The sequence below is a fragment of the Pteropus vampyrus genome, unplaced genomic scaffold, assembly GCF_000151845.1.
Source record: "Pteropus vampyrus isolate Shadow unplaced genomic scaffold, Pvam_2.0 Scaffold6, whole genome shotgun sequence".
NCBI lineage: Eukaryota > Metazoa > Chordata > Mammalia > Chiroptera > Pteropodidae > Pteropus > Pteropus vampyrus.
This window is the reverse complement of record NW_011888787.1, coordinates 8,493,404-8,520,131: the sequence shown is the minus strand read 5'-3', so window position 1 is coordinate 8,520,131 and position 26,728 is coordinate 8,493,404. Positions and strand designations below refer to the sequence as shown.

General features: G+C 54.9%; 3 protein-coding genes across 10 annotated transcripts; 2 read left to right on the top strand and 1 right to left on the bottom strand.

Annotated features, from left to right (window-relative positions):
- Positions 1 to 98: 98 nt before the first annotated feature.
- Positions 99 to 8,930, top strand: ATXN7L2 (ataxin 7 like 2). 5 transcript variants are annotated; one of them, XM_011367793.2, is made up of 11 exons: positions 99 to 225; positions 2,145 to 2,210; positions 2,597 to 2,701; positions 3,106 to 3,316; positions 3,613 to 3,899; positions 4,496 to 4,578; positions 4,942 to 5,195; positions 6,009 to 6,207; positions 6,351 to 6,472; positions 6,945 to 7,737; positions 8,784 to 8,930. In XM_011367793.2, the coding sequence occupies exons 1-11, from the start codon at positions 99 to 101 to the stop codon at positions 8,796 to 8,798; spliced, it is 2,262 nt and encodes a 753-aa protein (XP_011366095.1). In that variant the 3' UTR covers positions 8,799 to 8,930. The 5 variants fall into 5 exon arrangements, with proteins under 5 accessions (XP_011366095.1, XP_023391781.1, XP_023391792.1 ...); XM_023536013.1 differs by having other exon boundaries at positions 101 to 225; positions 2,567 to 2,701; XM_023536023.1 differs by lacking the exon at positions 99 to 225 and adding an exon at positions 232 to 1,212.
- A 128-nt stretch (positions 8,931 to 9,058) lies between these two features.
- Positions 9,059 to 15,772, top strand: LOC105297226 (cytochrome b561 domain-containing protein 1). Of its 3 annotated transcripts, none has more exons than XM_011367747.2 (3): positions 9,059 to 10,329; positions 10,980 to 11,017; positions 11,567 to 15,771. In XM_011367747.2, exons 1-3 carry the CDS (start codon positions 10,119 to 10,121, stop codon positions 12,068 to 12,070), a joined length of 753 nt encoding a protein of 250 aa, XP_011366049.2. In that variant the 5' UTR covers positions 9,059 to 10,118; the 3' UTR covers positions 12,071 to 15,771. The 3 variants fall into 3 exon arrangements, with proteins under 3 accessions (XP_011366049.2, XP_011366040.1, XP_011366056.1); XM_011367738.2 differs by having other exon boundaries at positions 10,204 to 10,462; positions 11,567 to 15,772; XM_011367754.2 differs by lacking the exon at positions 10,980 to 11,017 and having other exon boundaries at positions 10,277 to 10,462; positions 11,567 to 15,772.
- A 3,880-nt stretch (positions 15,773 to 19,652) lies between these two features.
- On the bottom strand, positions 19,653 to 24,831 carry AMIGO1 (adhesion molecule with Ig like domain 1). Of its 2 annotated transcripts, XM_023536007.1 has the most exons (3): positions 24,535 to 24,831; positions 22,490 to 24,057; positions 19,653 to 20,926 (listed from the first exon to the last, which is right to left on the bottom strand). In XM_023536007.1, the coding sequence occupies exon 2, from the start codon at positions 23,986 to 23,988 to the stop codon at positions 22,528 to 22,530; it is 1,461 nt and encodes a 486-aa protein (XP_023391775.1). In that variant the 5' UTR covers positions 23,989 to 24,057; positions 24,535 to 24,831; the 3' UTR covers positions 19,653 to 20,926; positions 22,490 to 22,527. The 2 variants fall into 2 exon arrangements, with proteins under 2 accessions (XP_023391775.1, XP_011366028.1); XM_011367726.2 differs by having other exon boundaries at positions 19,653 to 24,057.
- Positions 24,832 to 26,728: the final 1,897 nt, after the last annotated feature.

Below are 26,728 nucleotides of genomic sequence, written 5' to 3'. Positions count from 1 at the left end.
GGGACATGGGCCCTGGGCAGGGAGAGGAATTAAGGTCTCCAAGATGCAGCACCAGGGGTGGGGGTGAAGCCAAGACCAGGCAGAGGGAGAGGAGGGTGATGGCGGTGCGTGAACGCGCGGCGGCAGCAATGGCCGCTCTGGAGCGGCGGGTGCCGAGTCTCGATGACTTCGCGGGACAGAGCTGGACCTCGTGGGTGGAACGGGCCGACCTGCCCGTGGCCGACGGTGAGTGAAGCTACCGTAGAGTCCGGGGACCCCATCACTGTCTCCCCTCCCCCTCTACGGGCCCCCTCCAGCAGAGGGGAGCCGCCGACGGGAGCCGCCGTCCGGCTCCCCGGCCCCCCAAACAAAGGACCCGCCGGGTCCTAGTGCCCGCCCGCTCCGCCACCGTCGCGCCTCCGGGTCCTAGCGCCGGCTCACCGCCCACAGCCCACCCTGCCCACCTCTGACTCTGCTGGTGCCCAATACCTGCCCCCACATCTGCTTGCTTTTATCTTTCTCCTTGCTTGCTGTCGTCCAGCTTCCGCCCCTCCTGCACCTGCCTCGGGCTTTCCCCATCCGCAGTAGTCCTCTCCACGTGTTTCCCACGCACCCCACTTCTGTACCCCCCTTCTAGCCCCCCTTGTTCCTTTGCCTTCTGCCCCACACCTCCTGCTCGTTTTCGGCTTTTGCCTGCCGTCTGCGGTGCTGTTGGACTCCAGCCCCCTCCGCGTTAGTTCGTCGGTCCATCCATCTATCTATCCATCCTTTCCCTTCCTCCCCTCGTCTGTCCATCCATCCATGCCTCCAACCCACCGCCCTTTCCCGGGCCTCTTGCCCTGCCTCTTGGCTCTCTCCCTTGACCCCCATCTTCTCCAGGCCCCTGAGTGTCTTTGGTGAGCCGGCTGACAGCCCTTTCTGATCTTTGTCTCCTGGGCCCCAGGGGGCACCTGGCCTCGTGGCCTTTAGGGTGACAGCAGCAGGCATCACGCCCCTGAAGAAGTTTGCAAGTGAGAAGAGGTGGAGGAGGAGGACCGCTCCATGCGGTTTCTGATGACACTTGTTCTCCTCTGAGATGTCTGGCTCCCAGTTCACTTCTGTCCATCACTGCATTTTAAGGGACTGAAGAGTGGGAGCTGCCTCTTGTCTCTTGCATGCCTAACCCACCACCTCTTATATCTGGAGATGATATAGACTCTCGACAATCTTCTCATCCTAGAAAGGGGCCAATCTGTTAGTAGGCTTCAGAAACAGACCTAAGTGGGAGCCCAGGCCACCCCAGGGACTTCCACTTGCTGGGTGGGCAGGGATGGGGCCATTGTCAGGGTCTGGGTGCATTGAGAACCGGAAATGGAATCAGACGGGTTTGGTGACTCAGAATTGATTTTTTTTTCAAGGGACAGGGAGGGGGCGTAGAGGAGGGAGGGGAGAGGAGTAAAGTCGGGGGGATGGGAAAAGAGCTGCTTTGCACAGCCAAGATGTTTTTGTCATTCACCCAGAAACTGAGGTACAAGGGCAACCCTTGCCCAAAGCCCCCCTAAAAAGGGGAGGGGCTTGCATAGCTGACCAAGGGAACTTTGAACATGCCAAGGGCCCCAAGACAGCAGTTTCTCTGCTCTGTGGTCGTCCTATCAATGTAGGACCTGAGAAGCTGGATGTAACTTTGACAATGCCATGGTAACCCTAGTGGAACAAAATTGAGTTCATGGGGATCGGGACCTGGGAGAGTTTCTGTTTGGAATGCTGCAGAGTAGCAGAAAGGACCCATCTGAAAAATCTGAAGAAGGGACTCAGGGATCTATAGTAAAATATGTTAAGGACTGTTTCCCATTTAACTGGGGAAGTAAGCCAGAAAGATGGTGTTTACCCACAGTCACTCAGTCAGTCGGCAGTGGAACCCTGCACTGCACCTTGGAGTAAAGTGTCCATGAGAAAGGTGGCTGGATCCCTCTTAATGGGCCCAGCTCATCCCAGAGGTGGCAGATGTAGGAAGAAAGGGCACATGAGAATGACCCACTGAAAGGTTCTCCGAGTGATCCTCAGCACCAGGAGCTTGTCAGGGCACGTGGGCTTTTTACCGTCCAGCTGCAGGCTGCAGGCCCTGGTCAGGTATGATATGGGGCTTCTGGGAAGGGGATGGTCCTTCTGAGCTGTTTCTCCTCCAGGGGCTGAGTTGGAGGAGAGTAACAAAAACACGAAGAAGTTGGATGCCATGACCCTCATTAAAGAAGGTGGGAGTCAACACATTAGGGCGGGGCCCAGGGCAGACAGGGCCACCTTCCCCTCTTCCACCCCATCCCAGGAGGTGGCTGCTCAAAGAGCAGGTCTAGGGGTCCTCACTTTGATAGGTCTGAGTAAGCCCATTCCCCTGGCTCCTGTGTGACCCGTCGTGGGAGATCCTAATCATAGGCGGTTGGTGCCCACTCACCTGAAAGCCCCATTCTTAGGGACTGGTTAGGTTGAACTCTGGAAGCTGAGAGCATCCAGCAGAAAGCCTGTCATGTCAGCCGGGAGGGCAAGTGTCTTCTAGGTGGTGGGGCGGGAGTGCTTACTGACTGACCTTACAGGAAAACCCTGGGGTCCCCAGCCCCAGTGATATGGGCTTCTGTCATTGCAGACATGTCCATCTTCGGGCACTGCCCTGCCCATGACGACTTCTATTTGGTTGTGTGTAACCACTGCAGCCAAGTGGTGAAGCCTCAAGCTTTCCAGAAGCACTGCGGTGAGGGGAGCCCTAGGGAGGAGATAGAGGGGGCAAGGGAAGGTGGAACGTGGAACTCTGAGGACAGGGTCAGTTGGGACTCATGTGCGTAATGGAGGGAGGCCTTGGGATTAGGAAGGTCCTGGGGGCCAGCTTCAGAGGATCGTGGCAGGTTGGGGTTATTGTCTGATAAACTTCTAGCAGATCTAGTGGAGTTAAGGGAAGAACTAAGAGGTTCAGGAAGCTGAGTCCTAGAATTTTGAGCCTTGAAAGCTCAAATTCGTATGGGAAGAAAACACGTTTAAAATCCAAGCTATGGAAACTCAAGATTCTTAATCATGAGTCTGTAAGCAGAGTTAGAAGGTTGGGGAAGGAGGCAGTTGATACCACTCACCTGGATTACTCTCTCCACCTCCTGGTGACAGAAAGAAGACATGGGCCCCTCAGCAAGCTTTACGCCCGGGCCCCACCCCCACCTCCAGCCCCTGCCAGCTCTCAGAAATGCCATGTAGTGAATGGGCAGGGCCCAGCTTGTAGGGCCCCAGGTTCCACCAAAACCTCCTCCAGGGAGAAGGGCCAGGGGTCCCGGAGCCGTGGCCACCAGCCTCCTGAGAAGACCCAGAAGGACAACCTCTGGTAAGGAGAGGCTGGAGACTCCCAAAGACCGGCCCTGACCCTAGCCCAGGGAGGGAATGACACAGTTGGAGGCAGCTGTGGGACAATGAGCAGTGACCATAGCAGGAGGCAGCTAACCCATTCTACAGCTCCCTTCCCTGTGCTCCAGGGAATATGGGGTCCCCTTTTCCCATGTTCTGCATCCCTGCTGGAGCCCACCCAAGTTTCAGGGCTGGGAAGGCGATGGCTCTGGACTAGAGCCCAAGGCTCAGGCCCAGCCTCCCTGCCCCCAGCCCACACCCTCTCTCCATGTGTAGCCTTTTCGTGCCTGTGGTGAATCTGGAGAAGATGTCCAGTCTTCCGAAGCCCGATGGACACGGAATTAGGGTGGCCCCGCCCTCGGCCTTCCTCAGCCAGCCAGGCAGCCTCACCAAGGACTCCCCTGGAAAAATCACCATGGCTCCCCCTTCTAAAGAACCTCCTGGTAGAGAGAGCATCGAGATAATGCCCAGTGAGGGCCCCAGTCACCGGGCTGATGGCAGCCCCCCTGAAAAGGAGCTTGGTGGGGCCAGGTTGCCCCCTAAAACCCACCGGAAGATGGCTCGTGAGTAGTCACGGTCTTGGGGTTCAGGAAGGTGGAGTGGGGACTCCTTTGGACTGTTCTCTCCTTGGGCTTGATGGAGAGGGGAGCAGGAAGGAGTGGGCCTGGCCGTCACAGGTTGTCAGGGTACAGGAGCCCCTGGTCATCCCTCGATATGGACACACATTGACCTGCTCGCTCTCTGGGAAGCTTCTCTTCAGCCCAGGTCAAGGCTAAGGGAGCCTGTGCCCAAGCAAGTGGTTTTTCTTCCTCACCTTAAGCTGGTGACCTTTATTTTTTTCTCACTTGGATGCAGGGCACCAGAAACCTCCCACAGCTGATTTCGCTGGCATCCCAGATGTCTGTGACTGCTTTTGTGTTTTGATACATGTTGCCGTGTTTTGGGCTTGGAGTCCCCAAAAGGAGTGTCTGGGTTGAGAACGGGGATGGGGATGGGGATGGCTCTCACATCCGGCAAAGAGCTGCAGTTGCCCAGAGGAGTTTATTTGGAAGCTGCAGCCCCAGACTAGAGGGCTGGAGGTTCTTCTGACTTTGGCCCAGCTCTCCTGCGGGCCTTCTGGAAATGGCCTTGGGGCTCATGGGAACCACTTTCCCCACAGGGAAGGAGTGCGACCTCAACAGGCAATGCGGGGTAATAAATCCAGAGACCAAAAAGATCTGTACCCGCCTGCTGACCTGCAAGGTAACTCCTACTCCTACCGCACAGCGAGGGACATGGGCCCTGGGCAGGGAGAGGAATTAAGGTCTCCAAGATGCAGCACCAGGGGTGGGGGTGAAGCCAAGACCAGGCAGAGGGAGAGGAGGCTGTCTGCAGGGGGCCCAGGGTGGAGGCAGCAGGTAGGGGGTGAACTCTAGTCCCCCTCCCGCCCCGCCTCCCCGTCCGGAGGAAGGGTTCTGCCTTGTAGGGGAGTGAAACACACAGACACACCCACAAACACACTCACACCCCCTCTCTCTCCGCTTGCCCAGGCCAGAGCACACCGCTGCCCCTCACCCCTGCTCAGCTCACACCCCCTCCCCACCCCTCCATCCTGCTGTATTCTAGATCCACTCGGTGCACCAGCGCCGGGAGGTCCAGGGCCGGGCTAAGGACTTTGACGTGCTAGTGGCAGAGCTGAAGGCCAACTCCCGCAAAGGGGAGTCCCCCAAGGAGAAGAGCCCAGGGCGCAAGGAGCCGGCTCTTGAGCGCCCCCACCAGGAGCCCCTCTCCTCAGCCCAGGTTGTGGCAGCGGCGGCCGCTCCCAGCAGCACCTTCTCTGCTCGTGCCAAGCAGACCTACCCATACTGTGCACTGCCCAGGTATGTCCAGGATCCAGCCCCCATCTCACCTGGGGACACTTGACCCTAAGCCATCAGGGATCCCGGGAGACAGGCCCAGGGAGTATCCTGAAGATGCCCCCCACTCTGCCTTAAGTGTGGGGGGAAGCCTGGGGTCCCTGGAGGGTGTGGAAGTAGGTGACTCCCCATTTCTAACGAAGCATACCACAGTGCCCCAGCCTCTGTAGTGGGCCAGTTCCAACACCCAGGATGAAAACATTTTCCTAGTTGCTTCCGACAGGCCAAAACTCGTAATTGGGGAGCCGAAAGGGTCAGGGTCCTGGGTGAGGCAGTCCTACTGTGTATTCATTCACTGGCCCCTTCGTGTGCAGAGGCTGCGCTGGACCCCGGGGAGAGCCTGCCTTGCCGAAGGAGACACACACGCATCTCTGCCTGTAACACGAGGGGCAGACACGAGACACAGGCTCAGCTTCAGACAGGCTCACAGGAATATGTGATGCAAGAAGGGGGTTGAGAGAATTGACTGGGCTGACCAGAGCTGGGTGCAGTTAAACTCAGAAGATTTTCTGGAGGAGGCGAATCTGGAGCAGATTTTTCCCCTGAGGAGGCAGGGCCCGGGAAGTGAAGGGGCTGGGGAGAGAACCCCTTGGGAGCTGTGGCCCCCGATCTTTCTGGCCCTTACTTTGTGAGCTGTGTTGTTTCCTCCCTTACTGTCCTCTCTTCCTCTTTGTCTGGTTGCCCAGCAGGGCGTCTGCCCTGGCTTTTTGAGCTTGGGGGATTCAGGGACACCCCAACCTTGATACATTTCCCTCACATCCCCGTTGGCCCTTCCAGGTCCCGGGCCTCTTCTGAGAGTGAGTTGGATGATGAAGGCCCCTGTGGTGGTGAAGGGGACCCAGGCCTGTTTCCCTTCCCCCTGCCCCGGGGTGGGGCCCAGGCCTCCAGTGAGGAAAGTGAAGAGGAGGGGACATCTGAGGACCTCCACCTCCCCGCTGACTGCCATTATGCAACCCGGCCCCCGCGGCCACAGGCGGTAAGGACCTGGGGCGGGGACCTGGGGTGTTGGGTGGCCCAGCCCTCCTGTCCCATGGTGTGGGGAGGAAGTCAGAGCTTGTGTATAGGTGCCCTCCCTGCATCTCAGGTCCCGCTAACCGTGTACCTTCCCTCTGCCTCCAGTTCTGCACCTTTGGGAGCCGGCTGGTGAGTCCAGGGTGCTACGTGTTTAGCCGCCGGCTTGACCGGTTCTGCTCAGCACTGAGCTCCATGCTGGAACGGCACCTCAGCTCGCACATGTGGAAGTGAGTCTCTTGGGCTCAGAATTTCCCTCCCCAGGCCCCAAGCATACATGGGTTTTAGAAGTCCTAATTTTTCATACACATCTATAGATGTGGCTTGGCTGTTTGCCAGGAAGACCCCAGCTAAAAGGAGGAGGAAGTGGGGAGCTAGGCCAAGGCGAGGCATGAATGGGTGGTCTGGGAGTGACTCTTGACTCTTATCCATCATTTCCAGTACCTTTTGGGTAACTAGGGGTAGAGCATATCCAAACTGAGATTTAAAATGAGGTTCTAAATAGGTCTCTCTATACTAGTTCATTTCTGCCTTACCTCTGTGCCTTCTTCCTGACGCTCAGTTCCAGCATCTCCCAGCAGATGGCAGCACTGCCAGAACTCATGGGCCATTTCTAGGTGGGGCAGAGGGACCGATATATACGTTGGTGGAGAGGCCCTCTCGTTTGCTTGGCATGACGGTGGGGCTCTCTTTTTGCTGCAGGAAGATCCCACCGGCGGCGGAGCCTCCATCTCACCTTGTCACCTCCCCACTATCTGCTCCCCTGAGCCCATCCTCTACAGGCAGTTGCCCCCGCCTTCCATGCCCACCCCCCAGACCTGCCTGCCCAGCTTCTACACCTCCCACCAAGGACAGCCTTGTCCCCAGCTACCCTGCAGGCTCCCCCAGTGTGGCAGCTGCCTGCAGCCAGTCGGAGTGCATGGGTGGAAGCCAGGCCATCACCTCACCACTGCCTGCCAACACACCATCCCCATCCTTCAGCAAGCTCCCGCCTTCGAAGGCCAGCAAGTTGTCCAAAGGCAAAGATGGGGCTGAGTTGGAGGCCCCTTCTCGAAAGCGAAAGTTATCCCCTGGCCCCACTACCTTCAAACGGACCTGCATCCTGGAACCCACTGGAAAAGGCAAACCTGGCTGCCGGGGCCTCTCGGCCAAGACTAAAACAGCCCTGGGCATGGGGCTAAATGGGACAGTGGGGCCAAGAGTGAAGAGGGCAGGGCCCCTGGACTGTCGGAGCTCCCCTCATCAGCCCCCCACACCAGTCAAGGCTTCTCAGCTGGACAATCGGGGAGCAGCTGGACAGCCAGCCAAGGTCCTGCCGACCAGCTGCCTCTCTGAGGAGGAGGTAGCCAAGAAGCGGAAAAACCTGGCCACTTACTGCCGGCCAGTGAAGGCCAAGCACTGCCAGGCCGGCCCCCCTGCCGATGCGGCCTGCTCTGTGCGCCGTAAGAAGCCGGGTCCGGCCCTGGCCTTTGAGGAGAAGTGTTCTACACTGAAGGTACCAGCCCAGCTCCCTGAAGAGCAGGGACAGGGAAGGGTCAGGATGGATGAGGGTGGGGTGCACGGTGGGAACCTGACAGAGAAGGTGCTTAGTGAATGTTTGCGCAGGGAAGGGAACAGGGAAGTTGAGAGTTCTTGGGACACCTTCTGTAGTGAGAGGTGGGTCAGCTCTTTGCAAGGTGACCCCAGCTTTTGTTTGATGGGCTTTTCCCTAGCCCCAGCGCTCTCCCTCGGGGTTAAGAAGAGGCTGGCTCTGCCTCCCCCTCTCACCCACCCTGCTTGTGCTTCAATCAAAGGGCCACTTTCTGAATTGGCTGTGGCCCTTACTCTAGGAACTGGAGCTACCTCTGTCCCATGAAGGAAAGGAAGTTGGACTCCATGAGCTCTGATACTGGTTTGGGCAGTGAGGCTGAGCTTGGGTCCCCGAGCTGTGGCCTAACACACTGCGTAGCAGGGTGGGTGGGCCAGTCTCACGCATTGGTTTTGCCTTTGGGCATCAGGGCGTGGAAGGGCAGGGACATAACTCAAGGTCCACATATGCATGTATGCCCACCTTGCACATGTGTCCACTTCCAGGTTTTCGGGTGCCAGGCAAGTTCTCCAGGGTTTCTGGTAAAGCCAGCATCCAGATTTATTTGCCTCTGCTCTTGGAGCCCTGGAGTAGCGTGCTAGGAGCTGTCCATATGATGTCAGCCAGGAAGGAGTTACTGGAGGTGGGAAGGGGGAACGCTCTTCTGGTTTTGGCATGGGCCAGATTCATATCAACACTTCTGGCACCCATATGAGAGTAGTGAGTTTGACAGTTGCCCAGGGCCTGAGTGCGTGCGTGTGTGTGTGTGTGTGTGTGTGTGTGTACATGCGTGCATGGGTGTTCTTCAGGCTGCCCTGTTGGGCTGGCATTCATCTTCTTCCTTGCCCAGCTTTCCTCACCAGGCCAGCAGGAGGAAATTAAACCTTAGCTCTTGTGGTCTACACAGTTTAGTGGGTAGGAGGACTGGTAGACCCCCAGCCTGACTGTGTCTCTTGCCTCTTGTCTTCTTGCAGTCAAAAGCCCATTAACGAGAAAGTGCCTGCCCACTGTGATGGAGCCGCCAGCACCTCCTCCCCTCCAGATCCGGGCCCCAGGCTGCTGCCGCTTTTTATAACTTTATATTATTTTTTTTAAGAAAAAAACTCTTTAAAATACCTCAAGACTGTCTCCCTGTTCTGTTTCTGCTAAGAAAATATAAAAATGGAAACATAGAAAAGGATGGGGAAAAAAATGTAACAAATGATGGTCCTTACTGTCCCCAACCTCACCCCAGGGGGCTGAGATGATAGCCACACTCCAGCTCCCATTGCTTGCCTGCAAAAGTCTCATGCGCCTATATTTTTGTCCCTTGAAACTGTGGAAATGGCTGGGGTTTCCACATTGTCTTCTTTCTACACATGATCATGAGCATGTGGCTCAGTAAGGCTCCCCAGAATCTTGACCCCAGAGAAGACTCCAGTCTCATTGGGAAGGGAAGCTTGATTGGGGGTTCGGAGAGCCACACCTCTGGCTCCACTCTCGGATCTTTGCCCTGAGGGTCTGTGGGAGTCAGTCTATGGCCCTTTTCTGGTCTTCCAGCAACCCTGGGCTTCCATCCCATCTCAGAATTAATTGCCTCAGTTTCTCCAGCTGTTCCTGCCCTTCTGCTTTATCTTCTCCACCACTGGAGCTTGAATTGAGTTGGTCCCTGATTTCTCTGAGACCACCTGTTTTGGTCTCTCTCCCCCTGGCCTGTGGGTTTTCCCTTAAAAGGGTACAGTCCCTCCCAGGTGGGCCTTGAGCTGAACTACACCTTTTTTAGAGGCAAGAAGGGAAAAGGTATGATCACTTACAGAACTTCCCTTGCTGTGGGAGGCAGCAGGAGTGTGGGAGGCCCTGGTCCCTCAGGATTGCCTGGCTCCCCAGGGCTGAGCAGATGGCGTGGAGGCGGCAAGGGCTGGGAGTGCCCTAGTTTTTCCATTATCTCACTGGGGACAACTACTGTGCAGATAGTATCAGACTGTTGCATCTCCCTCCTTTGGTCCTCAGACCTGAATTCACTTAGGCACAGGGCACTGTTTTTTTGCCTTGTCCTTTTCTTTCAATCTCCTTGCTTTTAGGCAGAAAGGAATCTTATTCCTTTAACACAGAAGGGACGGTAGGGGAGAGTGGGCAGCGAAATTCAGTATTTCTGTAAAACTGCTAAAAATACTGGTTTCACACTTTCGGTTCAGTGTACCAAATTTGTGATTCGAAGTTTGGGTGAAGTCATTTGCCATAAATGTAATTTCCACAGGCTACATGAGACAGCCCTTGCAGACATAAAAGTACAATAAGGTTGGCTTAAGCACTGGGCCAGGAGCTGTCCGATGCCCTTCGCCCGCGTTGCTCTCCCGGGCAGATGCGCTTCCCCCCCAGACCTCAGAGGGCGCTGTGGGCGTAATCTGCCGCATTGCTGGCGGCGTCCGGGGGAGGAGCCTCTCCCGCAGCCGCGGCCGCCTCCGCGATCTCAAACCCGGAAGACACATTCTGGCAGCTGGGAGCGTGCGCCGGCCCGGCCCGGCCATGCAGACCCTGGAGGTAGGTCCGGTTCCCGCTCCAACGAGGGAGCCGAGACTGACCCGCTGGCTACGGAGAGGCAGTGGGATCTTGGCGCATCTGGTAGCTTTGGGCTTCACCATCTTTCTGACTGTGCTGTCCCGGCCAGGAACCAGTGAGTGTGCGGGGCGGGGCGGGGCCAGGGAAGGGGGCGGAGCCGAAATGCTGGAGGGGCAGCTCCTGGGAGCGCTGGGAGACGTGGAATGGGGACCCCAGCAGTGGAAGGGTAGTAAGGGCGTGGTGGGGCGGAGCTCGGGGGCTGGGTCCTGGAAGGGTGGGGCCTTGGGTGCTGGGCAGGAGAGACAGACAGCTGGACTCACTAGTGCATCATAAGCAGAGCCCCTCATGGAGAATACAAGTAAAGGAGGGAGGACGAGGTTTATTCTAAGACTAGGCTGACAGCTGCGAGGTGCCCAGTGGGGAACCCAGGCCGAACTGGTGTATGTTTGTCCTCTTGGTTGCTCACCCTAAGGCCCCTTGGCTGCTCCACCTTGCCCTGAGGTCCTGATTTTTGATTAGGAATTGTAGGGGTTAGTACACTTTCCCCTGTAGCCGGATTCTTTGGGCTCCAGCCAGCCTCAGGGGCAGAAACAATGGTGCTCAGCCGTCAGTCTGTTCTCTTTGATTCTTAGGTCTTTTCTCCTGGCACCCTGTATTCATGGCCTTGGCGGTGAGTTTGGGCTTCTGTCTGCAGCTGATTTGTTTGGATATGCCCCTAGGGGAGCATCCAGCCTTCAGAAGGCTCAGCCTTGCTAAGGCTTAAAGAGGTGGAGGAGTCAGACAGGGCCCCATCTTTCCCTGGAACCTATGAGATTAAGAAACATGGAGGGTTGGGCTGTAGGTAGTGTCAGGTGGTTGAAGCAGGTGGGAGGGCATGGAAGATACTTCTTTCTCCCCTAGGGTCTGAAAGGAGGAAGTGAAAGGAGTAATATCCAGTCGCTTCTCCCCAAAAGTTCAGGAGGAAGTTTAGCGTTTGCTGTTCCCATTGGGCAAGAAATGAGAGTCATTGTTGGCGGGGGGGCGGGGGGGGGCATGATGTCAGCCTAAATGACTAGACTTCTACCCAGGTGTTCATTCTCAATTGCGCCCAGCATTGCTGACCTATAGGCAGGAGTTCTTTAGCCCTTACCCTTTGTCTTCTTGTTTGGATGTATGAGACTACTTTTTCTTAGGCCTCCAAGTTGAGCCTAGGCTCACTGGCCCTCTCCTGTGTTCACAGTTCTGCCTCTGCATGGCTGAGGCCATCCTGCTCTTCTCACCCGAGCACTCCCTGTTCTTCTTCTGCTCCCGAAAGGCCCGGATCGGACTCCACTGGGCGGGGCAGACCCTAGCCGTCCTCTGTGCAGCCCTGGGCTTGGGCTTCATCATCTCCAGCAAGACCCGCAGTGAGCTGCCCCACCTGGTGTCCTGGCACAGCTGGGTAGGGGCTCTAACACTGCTGGCCACTGTTGGTCAGGCGCTGTGTGGGCTCTGCCTCCTCTTTCCCCGGGCAGCCAGGGTCTCAAGGGTGGCCCGCCTCAAGCTCTACCATCTGACATGTGGACTCGTGGTCTACCTGATCGCTACGGTGACGGTGCTCCTGGGAATGTACTCAGTGTGGTTCCAGGCCCAGATCAAAGGTGCAGCCTGGTACCTGTGCCTGGCATTGCCCCTCTATCCAGCGCTGGTGATCATGCACCAGATCTCCAGTGCCTACTTGCCAAGGAAGAAAATGGAAATGTGAGTTTCTCCAAACTCTGAATCTAGATGAGACACCTGACTTGGACTTCAGCGGTTCCCTTGGAGACCTTCAAGGGATCCACTTCAAAAGTGGTAGGGTTTTTGTCCTTCTTGGCTGGGCCAGGGGCTGCAGAAACCCACACTGCTATTGCTGATGATAACTCAGTGGGCCGAAATGGGGAGATGTACTGGGTGCAAGGGTTATAGGGAGCTTGATCCTGAAGCCTCTACTCTTGATGGGAGAGAGAAGGGTGGGGTGGCAGTGGTGATGGTGTTTCGGTCATTTCTTGCTTGCATGCCTGATGAAGAGTAGGGTTTTTTTTTTTTTTTTTTTTTGGTAACATACGAATGGCAGCTGTGGCTCTCTGGGTCACTTTTGAGAAAGCAGTGTAGTGGACAAAGCCAATGGGTCTTATTTATGGGTTATGGTCCTAGTAGGCTCTATTTTGTGGCCTTAGGCAAGTCATATGTCTCAGGACCTGAGTTTCTTCAACTGTGTAATGAATGAGTGTTTCTAAACAATCTCTAACATTCCGCATCTGTGAGGTTGATGTCACAGAACACCCTCCCAGCTCTGGATAATAGGCTGGACCACTCAGCAAACTCAGGATGTAATTCTTACATTCATTATCCCCTTGCACCTCCGGAGGGACAGGTCTGCCCTTGTGGCCTGTCAGAAATCTGCTGATTTGGCCCCTGGACCACGGCACAAGGGGTCAAGCACTGTGGAGAGAAGGGGCCCAGGTGAGGGTCTCCTGAACTCTTAAGAAGTAAAGGCACTAAAGTCACTTTAAAGCTTTGGAAGGAGCCAAAGGGCCTTGGCCTACCCAAGCCTTTGGCTCCTGGCTGGGCTTCTTGGCCCAGCTAAGATCTTCCTTCGGCCCCCCTTGGGATCTGGGCCTGAAGGCTGCAGCCCATGGGTGTGCTCCTTCCCCTGACATCCATTCTCAATGGCAAAGTCGTCCTGAGTATCTCATGTTTTGCCCTTGGGGCTCAGGTTCTTGCCTTAGCACATAGCTTCGTGGAGCTCTTGTGAAGCATTTTGAACAAAGCAAGAGCCAAGGAAGTGGGGCAGGGCCCTTTTGATCTAGGGCAAACAGTCTCCCTGGTCCCTTTTCTTCCCTTGTCAGCTAAGCTTCCTCACTTGTTGTCTCCTGCCAGCCCTTTGGCCCAGGATGGGGCCGAGTTTGGTGCTAGCTGGCAAATGAGGGCCAGGCCCTCCTCCCCGCAGAGACCCCTTCCTTCTTCCAAACCGAAAGTAGTTCCCCAGACTGCCCTCAGCAGTGAGGGCTGGATGCCAGGCTGGTTAACTGTGATCTGGCTCACTTGGCGAGATGGGACCTCTGTAGATCATGGCAAGGATGGAAGATGGCCAACCAAGAGAGCTGGTGTTGAGGCAGGTGGGAACAGCTCAGTGGGCCTCTGGGAGGCCTGGGGTGTAGGGGCTGGAGTTCCAGGTCCTGGGAGCAGGGATAGGCATGCCTTGACAGCAGAGTTTTAGATGTCTCAGGTCTTTTGAAGATTCGAGACCTCCTCTCTGGGTGGCAGAGAAACACGAAGTTCGGTGTGATTCAACAGTACAGGAAGGGGGACTGCCAGGGCAGAGGCGTCCTCTGACTGGACTCACTGGGCTCCTCCTCGGTCGGATGGCATCTCCCTGCACCTCTCTAGACCCTGAACATCTCAAGGGGACCTTGCTGTTCCTGTCTCTCATTGCCCCCTCTCCCCTCTCAAACTACCCAGTGCGGTCTGTACTCGGGGCGCATGGATCAGATTCTCACCTGCGGTCGCTTTGATCAGGGATTCCATTTCCTCTCTGCCAGCGCTGGGAGTCTCACCCTGCCCGCGGCAGGGAGAGAGGGCCGGGTAAGGTTCACCAGCTTGCTCTGAGAGCCAAACAGGCAACGCCAGAAAGCCTGCCTGAGGTGCTGCCTCCTCCCAGGTGGTGCGGGGGCTGGCGGGCGGGCAGGCTGGCTGGCAGCCTGCAGTTTGCGTGGGCTGTGCCAGCTGATGTCTATTCCCAGCCCTGGGAGGAAGGGAGAAGTCATTTATATTCCACAGGAGGAAGGGGCCGCAGCTGTCACCTCTCTGACCAGTAGGGCAGGGGCACAAGGCAGAGAGGGGTGCACAGGGGGTCTCCTGTTTAACTGTCTGACTGCAGTATAGGGAGTAGGTCACCAGGAGGAGCCCTTCTTCCCGGCTGGCCAGATTGGGGGGAGCCTTCCCTCCCCTCCCCTCTTTGCATTTCTTCCACCGTCACCACCTGCCCTCACATCCTGGGGCAGCAGCTGGACAGCCATTAGGTCTCAGTGCCAGGGTACTCTTCTTCCAGCTGGGACCTTGGTGGCTGCTGGCTGCATATGGCTCCTGTTTGTGTGTTTCCTCCTCCCACCAGGCTCTCTTCCTCTCACCTCCCATGGGGGGTATTAGCTGGGCACCTCAGCAATGAGGCAGAGGCCTTAGGGGAGAAGCAAATGGCTGCCCTTTTGCCCTTGTCCCCTGATTAAAGAAAGCTGCTAGTAGTCAGCCTGTTTTTGTTGCCTTTTTTAAAAAAAAGCCAGGGTGCTCAAATTAAAAAAAAAAAAAGCGAGTCATTTGCACAAATTTGCATATCAGGCTCACTAAATCCTGATTCCAAATACGATTATATTCAAACTCAACCTTGAGGACATTAGGAATATAGAAGGTTTTGGGATCTAAATGCAGATGGTAATAGGATTACTGTTCTGAGTTCAGATGGTCCCCATCTTTCTCAGAACCACCCCTCGCCTTGAGTCCCATCATGGCTGGGGGTGGTGTCGAATGGCACAAGTCTCCCAGCCTCACCTTAGCTGTCCAGCTGCATTGAAGGCAGGCTGCTGTCTCTTGCCAGCCTGTGCCTCCTCTCTCTCCACCCTCTGACAGTGGCCTGTACCTTCTTTCTTACTGTCCCCACCCTTCCACCTCTGTACATGGCTGCCATGAGTCTTGTCTTTAAAACCTCGCTGTGGGAGACCTGAGCATCTTCCCTGAGCCAGTTGGCTCTGTGCCAAAACCTGTTCAGAGTTAATAATGATCATTAGCTGAACAGCGCTGGGCCTTTCAGCTCCAGGCCTCTAAGCCCTTGTAGGCTGAGTCAGCCAACCCTCACGTCCTCCTCTTCCTGGGCTGCAGAGTGTCACAGATGAGGGGCAGTATGGGAGGGAGGAAGGGTCAAGGGTTTCACCTCCCATCCATGGCTCGAGGCGTCTTTCTTCTGAGAATGTATCCCGAGAGTCCTCTGAATAAACGAATAAGGCCTTTTTACCTGACAAAGGTCAAGACATACGGAACACTGTGTGCTCCCTGTCATTGGTAGTGGCAGTAGTGGTTGTTGACCCTGACTCTCTTATACTCCTGCCCTTCCTTCTGTTTACCCGTCCTGGCCTCCAGAGGACACCTCGTCCTGGTGCCTGACCTCGGCCTTCTCTGTGGTCCTCTACAGGCCTAGGGAGCAGAGAAGCTCTCGCCTCTGTGTCTGGTTGGCATAAAGAGACTGTGCGTCATGATGAACAGTGTGTTGACCTGGGAACTAAGAAATCTGCAGTGCGGGTTTACCCGGCCCCTGACACTGATGTGGCGGTGAGCAAATCCCTTACCGCTCCTACCTCACAGGGATGTTGTGAGGATGACTGTGCATGTCAACTGGCATTGGAAAGTTCAAAGCATTAAACACATGTAAACAGGTGGTGTTACTATGTTGTCCTTCTCTCCCGCACTTTGCCTGGCTCTGGGCTTTATACTTCTTTGAGGGAGGCAGTAAACAATTATGGATAACGATGCCAAGGGACCCAGGTCTCAAAGGGGTTGTATTGCTGCTGGCCACTGTGGGAGAACACAGACACATTTCCTCCTTGTAGATGCAAGGTCAACTCTCAGCCACTCCTGCCAGGAATGGCACCAAGGCTGTGACTCTAGCGAAGCTTGCCCTAAGTGCAGCCTGCCTGTCCTTTGCAAGCCATGAGGCAGATGGGAAATCTGGGAGTCAGTACAGTTATGCCCCAAGTCCAGCCTGGAGTTCCTGGAGCTGGTTGGTCTGGGGCTGCTGGTCACAAGTCCATGTAAATCTCTGCTGCCCATTTCTGCTCTTCTGAGGGAAAAGTGGAGCAGGCAAGCCGGGACGGGAGGGAGGATCAACAGTAATGGACACAACACCGTCACCCCTACCCTCAGCCACAGGCCGAGCAGCACCTGCCTTAGGCTCTCATGTCAGGCTTGTCCATAGGTTTCTTTCCTTATTTCAGACTCTTGGAGTAGAATCACTGTCCCCACTTCAAAGGAAGTTAAACATGCACACGGGGACACACGCGCATTCCATGAAAGCAGTTGTTTAAGTTTTAAATTAAGGGAAGGATACTTTCCACTCCACTTGTCTGAAAACAGCCTTCAGTCTGCCTGAAGTGGACACCAAGCCGGCACAACAGCAGCTCTGAGGCTTCAGTATTTGTCTTTATGTGAATTGTTTTTTCCTGCCCTAGGATCCAGAAAGAAACACCAGTCAGGCACTGTGGGCATTGCCTCAGTGGTTCTGCCCAGCAGTTCTGGCACCGGGAAGATACAGCTTACACAGGGCGCCAGTGCCCCAGACCTGCCCTGGAGGGTGAGGGAGACACTCTCCAGCACCAGGCTAACCTTAAAGCAGACCCAGATTACCTCTAGTAAGACGACCTGCCCTCTACCCAGCCACCCAGAAGGCTCAGCTAGCTAGTCACCACTGTGCAGGAAATAATTGCCCCAGTTTTTAATCTACCTGCTTTTGTCAGAATTTCCCGGGTGATTTTTTAAACCTCTGTTGAAAGTAGATTAAGTAGCTACTACTTCAGACTATGCTGTGATCCCAGAGAATTCAACTCTTTGTCTCATTGAGTTATGCTTGAGGGGCCCCCAGCACCCCTCTCTTTATTATTATTTTTTGTTTTTTTCTCTCTCATGGGCCGTGGTTGTGGAGAGGGTGCCCTCTCTTTAAAGCAGGTTTCCAGTTATCTCACGCTGCTTCCTAAGGATACACAGGCCTGGGTTAGACCTTTCTGCTTGGACCCACACAAAAGCAAAGCCCAGCCAAGTGAGGGAGCAGTATGAGGTAGGGGGAAAGCAGCACAAAGTTCTGTCTCCTCCTGTGCTCCCCAAGCTGCATGCATGTTGCACGCCTACATGTGCACGTGCACATACACACACCCCCAACTTTGGTGTTGACGACTGACTGACCTTATGTTTTCCAGCGCTGTAGGGCACCTGGAATTCCCCAGCAGGGCTCCACATCCTGGCTCACCAAAGGCTGGTCCTGCAAAGCATGCTTCATACCCTCTGTGACTCTAGGACAGGAGCGAGGCTGACGTAGACCGGAAGGACTCAGGGCAGGCCTAAATATCTTCACCGCTTGATATTTTCCACCCAACAGTGTATAGACCTGATGACGAAGGGGCTTGACGTGGCAGCTGCTTTAGCCTTCTCTCTCAATCCCCAGGGGAGGAAGCATCCAGCATAGGCTCACCACAGCCAGACCAGCAAAGCCAACCATCCTACTGCACAGGCCTGAGCCTCTACTGCAGTGTGGGTGGGGAAAGTGAAGCTTCACCAGTGGTTTCCTGGGAGACAAGTAAAATGGTACAAGAACTACAACTGCAGAAAGGGAAGGAGTTAAGATCAGGAAGAGAGACTAGGCTGGCCGAGCCACTGAACTCTTATCTTCTGTGCTAAGAGGCAACTGTCACGTGAGCCCCGTCCACTCCCCTGAAATGCCACCTAAGAGGAGCTAGGGAAAGTGCTGCAAGACACGGCAGACATCTCGGCCAGAATCTTGGGAACTTCCTGTGGTCGGGGTGGGGTGGAGGAGATGCAGCCATGGACTTCCTTGGGATGATGGAGAGAGGAGTATCGAAACTTTTCAGGCCCAGAGACAGGGCTTAGCACAGGCCACGAGAGCGGGGAGCACTCGCAGTAGTCTGCCCCGGGCCTGTTCTCTTGCCAGCTTCATCCTCTTGGCCACACTGAGCCAGAGCAAAAACTGCTTTGAAAAGATGAAAAATGCTTATAAGCGTAGATTAGGGGCCACACTCTAGCATCCGCATCTGTCATTCATTGACTGCTGATCTGGTGTGGCCGGCCATGAGGTGGCTTCATCCCTCACCACTTCGGTTGTTCCTCCTGAAGAGAAAAAGGCAACTGTCCAGACAGAGGAGAGCTGCCCAACGGTTGAGATTTTATCAATGTAAGAAATTAAGTCATTATTCAACTTTGGATTCTTTTTTCCTTATACCATTTCCTCTCTCCTTTTGGAATCTGCCATGACAGTCCCCTTGCAGAAGTACCAAAGTATTTGCATGTCCAGAGTTCGACAGAATCCAGTCCCATTTCTGGTGGGCTGTGTCTGTCCCAAAAAAGCGGGGGGAGCGGGGTGGTGGGGAGGGTTCTCGTTCTGTGCACTGCCAGGTTCACATTAACTGTCAAGGAACATTAACCCACAGGTTAGATGGATGTGCTCTCAGCCAAACCAAGATGGTTACCGTTTGCAACATGAAAATATACCAGTGATCATCAAAATATTAAGAAGGTGAGCTGGTCTCCGCTATTTCTTTTAACGCAGTCCAAGCATTTTCCATAGTGCAGTTCGGAGGCTTGAGCCAGACTTTTAAGAGAGCTCTGCAGGGAGCCTCCTTCTCCCAGGGATCCAGGAGGGCTGCATTAGCCACAGGCTCTCGCCCGCATCATGGAATTTCTGACCGCCCTCCTAAAGCGTCAGTGACGTTTCTTTTGAGAGCTACCTCTTGGGTTGGCAAACTATGGTCTGCGGGCCCAGACCAGCCTGCCGCCTGCCTTGGTGTGGTCTGTGAGCCGATAAGAGTTTTTTCCCTTTTAAATGATTGCAAAAACTCAAAAGATATATTAAAATGACATGAAATTCAAATTTCAATGTGCATAAATAAAGTCTGATTGGAACAGAACCACACTCATTCATTTATGTACTGTCTGTGGCTGCCTTCCTGCCACATCTGCACAGCTGAAGTTGTCACAGAGACGGCATGGCCTGCAAAGCCTAAATACTGTCTAGCTCTACAGAAAAAGTTTGCTGACCTTAATGCCTGGATGTGGATTCTACCCATGTCCTTGTAACAGCATTTAAATATTCTCTACATAGGCCACACCCTTCTGAGGTACAGTGAACCCCATCCACGAGCTGAAAAGAGAAATAAACCAGTCACAGACTATGTCAGAACAGAGACTCAAGCCAGGTTTAATGATCGTTGTCTAGTTTTCGGAGCCCAGAGGCTCCAAGGTTTGCCAGCTGGGTATATACACAAGGGGGAGGACCAGGGTCCCGGACACGGGGAAGCCAGCTTGCTTCGCCAGCAGGGCTACAAGCAATTACAGAGGTAAGAACACACAGACAACGAACCAGTGGCTTTTCCCTCCCCAGCTGGGGCATACCCTCTCCAGGCCCCTTCCTAGGAGCCCCATTAATACAGGCAAAGAAAAAAGGTCACAAATAATCACATAGACAGATTGTAGAGAGCCCTGTCGTACTCTGTCTCCAGGGACACCTGCTTCCTGGGAGACATGTCTGGTTTATAGGTGTGGGTGGGGGGAAGGGAGGGAATGATCTCTCAGCCGTTTCTCATAACGAGACCTGGCAGTTTCCCACACTGGGTCCTAGTGAGCCTACATACGCTGAGGACTCAGTCCCGCCAAGTAGAAAGCTCCCTTCGGGTTCTATCAGCTGAAACCACAGAAGAGGCTAAACACTCCAGTGTCCTGGTCGGGGGCAGCCAGGCACAGCTACCAGTCTCTCAAACTAGGGCCAAACTAGTGGAAATAGTAGGGAGACTAACTGAGCCTCAGTCCATTCTTCCCTAACTTGGGTAGGACTTCAGAAGAAAACGGCCCTCCCAGTCCTCAGGAACTCGGCTAGAATGCCCCACTGGGCATCCGCTGTGAAGATTTTCAGAGCCCTAATGGGGCTACCGCAGCAGGGTGACGAGATTTTCCCAGACTCCTTGGGAAGTCTGAGGAGGCAGTCCTGGTTCCTACATCTCCAGGAACAAAACCTTTAGAAGTCTCTGGAATTTACCCAGACAACTTTCCCCTCCGGCCCGTCTGAGCAGGGCAGTTCACAGAAGAAGAGCAACGTACAGCTGCTTGGCCCCTGCCAGTTTCCTGCTGGGTCCTTCACTGACCTAGCTGCACATTTATTTCTCATATATATTGTCTTTAATCCAAGGAAGGTCACTGAGGAGTCTGAAGAACCGGCTAGCTCCCCATCACCCCTTCTCCCAGGGTCCTCAGCCTGTGGTTCTCCTAACTCCGGGCTTTGCAGAGAAGTTATTCAGCGCCATGGAGATGTGGGTGAAGCTTCAGAAAGTTCAGAAATTAGAAGCATAAGACTTTGTCTTTGGGGAGCCTGGCATGATCACTGTCTCTTCTATAGGGCAGGAAAACTGTGTGCATGAAGTTGTGCGCACAGTTGGAGACCATTCTGAAAATGAACATTAGTGGGGACTAAAGAATCGTTGTCCTGATGGAAGTCAAGGTGCTGGTGTGCATGCGTACCTATGAGCATGCGTACCTATGAGCATGCAACTACTTGAGGGAAATGCTGCACCTCTCGACAAAACTAGTTACTAATAAAGGATGGACAGCAGCCTTGACCTCCCAGGCGCAGACAAGGGGAAGATGTTAAGTTCCAGTCCCCTTCCCAATCTTAACAGGCAGCAGGAGGCAGGCTCTCCTAGCAAGCAGCCCTCACCCGCAGGTAAATGACACCTCTTGGAACCTAAGGAGCAGTTCAGAACACCAGAAGATCTGGGGAACTTCCACTGGACAGGGAACTTGACGAGAGAGGGGAGGACTGAAAAAGACCAACATGAGAACCTCTTCACCTCCACCCTGCTTGTCCCCTTGCCAAAGCGCAGAGCAGCCATCTCCCGAGGCCTGCAGTCTAGTCAAACGGAGAAGTTAAAGGGAGCAGCCATCTCCCTACCCAAAGTATTCTGTAACCTTCAATGGAATGGAACATTGGGCCGGTTCTTCTTAAGTTCCTCTGGCCTAAGGACCACAACTGCACAGACCTCTGGCTCAAAGGGGCGGGGGTGGCAGAGCTCCCCTTCTGAAAGTTTAGTCCCACTGACTGTCTCTGTTACGAGACTGCCCGGAAGCGTGTGGAGAGGCAGAACTCTGAGCCACACTCCCAACTGCCATTCTAGGGCACAGACCACCCAATTCCGACCCCTAGGCTGATGGAATCGCACAGTTTGGCTTTGCAGCACGGGTTTGATCCCGGAGAGGAGCAAGGCAGTTCTGCCAACACCGAGGAGATACACGGTCCCCTCTATTCCCAAACCCAGTCGAACCTAGCTGGGGCCAGACTTTCCAGGACTCCGCCCTCTGCAGAGCAGCATATTAGGGAAAACTCAGAATCCCACCTGAGCTTGATAAGGAGCCTGAATGAAGAGATGGCGTACACAGAAAGCCAGGTCCAGCTGGATGCTACATGAGAGAGGCTGAGTTACCCTCCTAGTGTGAAGTGGCCTCACATCTGTGGCAGGCATCCATAAAAGCTCTGCCTTCGGCCGTCCCCACCCTGGTCTGACATACAGGCGCTGGAACCAAGTGCTAGCCAAGGGCTTCACCAACGAAATTAGCCAATCTGGAGTTTATCCCCCATCTACAAGTTTTGTGCTGGCACCTATGCCGTGGGTGACACAGACCCCTCAGTTCATGCTGTACCCTTCTGTGCCACTGGTCCCAGGACAAGGCACAGACACCACATCTCACGTTGCTGCCATATCTGACAGGCAACGGGCCAGGCTCCTGCAAAGATCCATCTACCCAGGGCTCATCGGGGAAAAAGGAAGGCATTAGTGGGAAGTCTCACAGCAGCTTTGGGGAGTGTTATTGATTGAGGTCTCAGCCTTTTCCTGACTCGTTATCCCAAAGGTTTCCAATTTCCCCAGCTGTGAAGTGTGATTTCCTGGCCAAAGAAGATAGTACAGCTTTTCCCCAATGTGGCTCCTGTGGAAGCTCCCCCAACACACCCAAATTCACAGGTGTGGGTGGACAGAGAGAAAAAAAAATGATTTTTTCTCCCAAACGATTTTCTCTTGAGGAGCTAGGGATGACCTCAAAAAAGTTTAGGGACTCTGCTCTTCCTCCCACCCCTTCCTCCTTCCCACCCAACTCGGACACGCCCCTCTTCCTTTACAAGTTGACAAATGCCAGGGCTTTGGGTAGGGGTGAAGCATTTGCCTGAGGATTACTATATCCATATTTGAAAATCGTGGCAGCCACACCCTGGTTGGGGTCTTGCCTGCTGTCGTACCCATGACCAACTCCCTTGAGGTCAGGGGGAACCCACTCCCTCGGGCAGCCAGCCCTCTCTTCCTTCCCCTCAAATCCTTCAGGGGTACATTACCTCTCCTGGGGCAGAACCTCCCCACTAACCCATCCTGCTCACACCACAATGGGCGTATCAGAGAAGACCGAGCTGACCGACTCCGGATCTGACATTCTCCGCTGGCCCTTGCCTGCTGCCTCAGGCACTGGCAGGGTGTTGCCTGGCTTGAGCTTGCCGTTTTGACCCTGCCCAGGTCCAGCAGGTTCCAGGAAGGCCACCCGCCGGTCAAAACCATCATCCTTGTCCCCACCAGCCATAGGATCGTGGTTGGGTGTGGTACTAAGCATAGAAGAGCTGAGGCTGTCTCCTTGGTGACTGGAGGGCTTCTCGACACCCCGACACCAGCAGCGACAAGGGGTGAGGTACAGATATATGAGGACCAGGACCACACTGAGGATACAGCCCACTAGGGTGGTATAGGCTGTGTTGAGGGTGTCGTGGTGTCCGTGCAAGGTGAAATTGTACACTTTCAACTCCACAGACAGCGTCTCGTTGAAAGCCTCCCCCATGGCGTAGCAAGTATACACACCTCCATCCTCGACCTGCACGCCCTGGAAATGAAGGCTGCCATTCTCGAACACTGTCACCGTGCTGTTGGCCACCACGTCTAGCACCCGTTCATTACTTGGTGTCACCCACACTTTAGTCATCCCCTGCTGCCTGGTGTCACAATGGATGGTCAAGGTGTCGCCCAGGTGGGCCTCCCAGGCACGCTCCTTGTACTCGCTGCAGTTGAGGTTGAAGACGTTGTGCAGCTTCTTGGCGCTCATGCAGTACAGGTCCTCCCGAAAGTCCACGACGGAGCTCAGCTGCCGGTACTGCCAGTGTGAAAAGAGCTGGTAGAGCTCGCAGTTGCAGTGCAGGGGGTTGTTATGGAGGTACAGCCCATTCTTGACCCACGCGTGCAGCTTCTGCAGGTCAGGCAACGGCAAGGTCTTCAGCATGTTGGAGGAGAGGTCCAGGAGCGTCAGTTTGGGGAGCCTGAGCAGTTCCAGAGGGAAGCGGGAGATCTGGTTCTGGCTCAGGTAGAGTTTCTGCAGCTGGGCCATGTCCTCGAAGGCTGAGCGGTCCACTGCCATGATATGGTTATTGTAAAGCAGCAGCACCTCCAGTGCCTGTAGCCCGCTGAACAGGGACTCGTCCAATGTCCGCAGCTGGTTGGAGGAGAGGTCCAGGTAGCGCAGGTTGGGTACTGGGGAAAAGGCCTCAGAGGAGATGAAGTTCAGGTGGTTGTGGCTCAGCAGCAGGGAGTGCAGGTGGGGCAGGCGCGTGGGGGTCCACTCGGCCCGCAGGCGGCTCAGGTTATTGTGGCTGAGGTCCAGCAGCGCGGTGTAGCTGGGCAAGGCGTGGGGCACGTTGGGCAGCTGCTGCTTGGAGCAGCTGAGGATGTTGCTGGCGCACAGGCAGGCAGCAGGACAGCTAACCGCGGGGCGGCCAGCTCTGGCCACCTCTAAGAGGAGCAGGAACCAGGACAGCAGCAGGAGCCAGAGGCCTCGCAGGTCACGCTGGGGTTGCATAGTGTCTGTCACTGGAGAGAGCGAGGAAGGCCACCAGGAAGATCCGGGAGGGAGTCACCCGGGCATGTTCTGGTGGGGTAAGGAAGGGTCACTTTCACCACAAGCGTGATAGGGAGAGGATGGGTTTATGGTCACCAGGGCCTCTGGAGGGAGGGGCCGCTCCCTCTTTTCCTCCACCTTCCTCCCCACCCCCCACCCCCACCCCCGGCCACCGACCACGCTCAGTTGGGCTAGAAGGAAAAGGCGCTGGGTAGTTCCCAGGCACTGTGCAGGCAGTGGATTCAAAATACTGGCCCAGAGGAGGAGGTGGGCACCAGGGACCGCTGGGCCAGGTCGCAGGAGTGCAGGAGGGGGCGGCCAGGATGTCAGGGATTGTTGGTTTCACAGGGTCAACCTGGCCCGGTTTTGAGGCGGGGTCAGCAGGGCCTCTGGGAGGTTATGAGGGAAGGTCAAGAGGGCACCAGCTGGGTAGGGGCGTCCCGATCAAGGTTGAGGGTCCCCTAGGCCTATCGGGGCGGACTCCTCCCGAACCTCTGATCACTGCACCTGCTCGGTAAGGACGTGTCTCAGCCCATGGCGGGTCCAGGCGCTCCGTCGCGGCCTCCCCCAGCGGCGCCTCACCGGCCGGCCTGTCGCGGCGCCCGCCTTACGCAGGGGCCCGCGCCCGGCGACATCGCCTCCCGGGAACTCGCTGGGCTCCGCTGCGCCCCACTCCCGGCGCCGCCGCCTGAACCGCTGCGCCCGCCGGAGCCCACCGACAGCGGCAGCCGCCTCCGGGTCCGCGGGTCCGGCGTGGAGCGGTGCGGGAAGCTGGAGGCCCCGCGATCCCAGCGGAGGGAGCGACGTGGGGGCAGCGAGCACCGCGCGCGTGCCCGTCGCCGCCGCCGGAGCCTCGGGGCGCGTGCGCGCGCGGGGGCGGGGCGCACGTGCGTGTGTTGTTGTGTCGGAGCGGGACCCGCGGCCGCGCGCGGGGCCGGTCTCCCTCGGAACATTTTGGGGGTCGGAACCTGGTGTAAGGAAGGGGGCGCTGGCCCCTTAACTCTATTCCATCTTCCAGCTCCTTTATCTGCCTTCCCCCTTCTACCTACCAAAACTGCTTTCAGGAAAAGTAGCTTTAACTGAAGTGATTGCGCTCCAACTGACTCCGGGGCAAGAAGCGTCACATGTCTTTTAATTTTACAAATTAATGAAACCTGGTTTAGCTCCCGCCTGTCAATGTTGGCGGGAAATGTATTAGTCACCTTCAGAGGTTTCTCCTCTCCTCTCTCTAGGGCTGTTAAGTCCCAAAATTTTAAGGAGGGGCTTTAAAATTTTTCAGTCTTGATGCCATTATTCCACCACCTTTGGGGTACCAGTGAAGAGTACAGCTCCACGGTCTGCAAGCACGCGCGCGCGCGCACACACACACACACACACACACACACACACACACACACACGTTGCATATAAGCCAGGAACAGGTTTCCATTCCAGGAAACTTCAAAACCTTTTGCAGCCTGAGGAAGTCATTCATCTCTTGGGCCTGGCCACTTGCTCTCTCCCTGAACCAGTGCCAGTTCTTTCCCCTCCCCTTCTGGAGCAATTCTAGCATAGTTTCTCTATTACTTAATCCCCAAGATGAAGGGGTGGGGGTTTTCTTTAGGGTGGCCCTTGAAACACCAAGAAGCTATTCACAGTATGTGTTGTTGGGGGTTGGTCACGGGGCAAGGGAGATGTAAGACCCTGAGGGAGAAATTATCTTTTTATTCTTTCTAGTTTCTTACAACAGCAAGAGCAAGACTGACATTAATGTCTCAATACATTAGCCTGCTAAAGTTTTAAAAAGAATTTATATCTGTCACGTTTTGCCATGAATTTAAGTGAGTGCATTATCTCTTCGAGGGGTATTAGCATGTTAACCATATGCATGGGTCTTTATCCTGTTCATTCTGGGCATCGGTAATAAGGTGGAGAGGGTATCCGGGAGTGGGGGATCCCGAAATGACATCACATCAGTTCTCTATTGCTGCATAACAAATTACCCCCGAGCTCTGTGGCTTAATACAATATACACTTATTATCTTTCACAGTTTCTTCGGTCAGAGATTCAGGAGTGCTTTGGCCGGCAGTTCTAGCGTGGAGGTCGCTCATGAAGTTGCAGTCATATATCAGATGGAGCCACAGTCACTGGAAGGCTTGACTGGGGCGGGAGAATCAACTTCCACAAAGTCTCACTCATGTGGCTCACTCATGTGGCTGGCTGTTGGCAGGAGGCCTTGGCTCCTTTCCTTAAAGACCTCACCACAAGACTGCTTGAGTGTCCGCACAGCATGGTAGCTGACTTACCTCAAAGCAAGAGATCTAACAGCAAGGCAAAAGTCACAGTGACCTAGTTCTGCAAGGTCACACCTGTCACCTTCGCTTAGGTCACAGGGACCAGCTCTGATTCAATATGGAAAGAGATTACACAAAGGATCATGGTGGGGCCACTTTGGAGGCCAGCTATCACACACATCATCCCTGAAATCACATCTCCATTTTTTAGTTTCGAAAAATTTCAAACACACACAAAAAGTAGAGGAAATGATACAGGGAATTCTCATATGTCCATCATTCATATCCAATAATTATCAAGGAAATTCCATCATTTTATTTTGTAAAGTGTCCCTGAAAAACACATGTCCTTTCTACCTCATTCCCCTCATCCCCATATCTTATGCTAACTTTCCTTAGACCCAGTGGTCCAGGCTCTCTCTTTCTC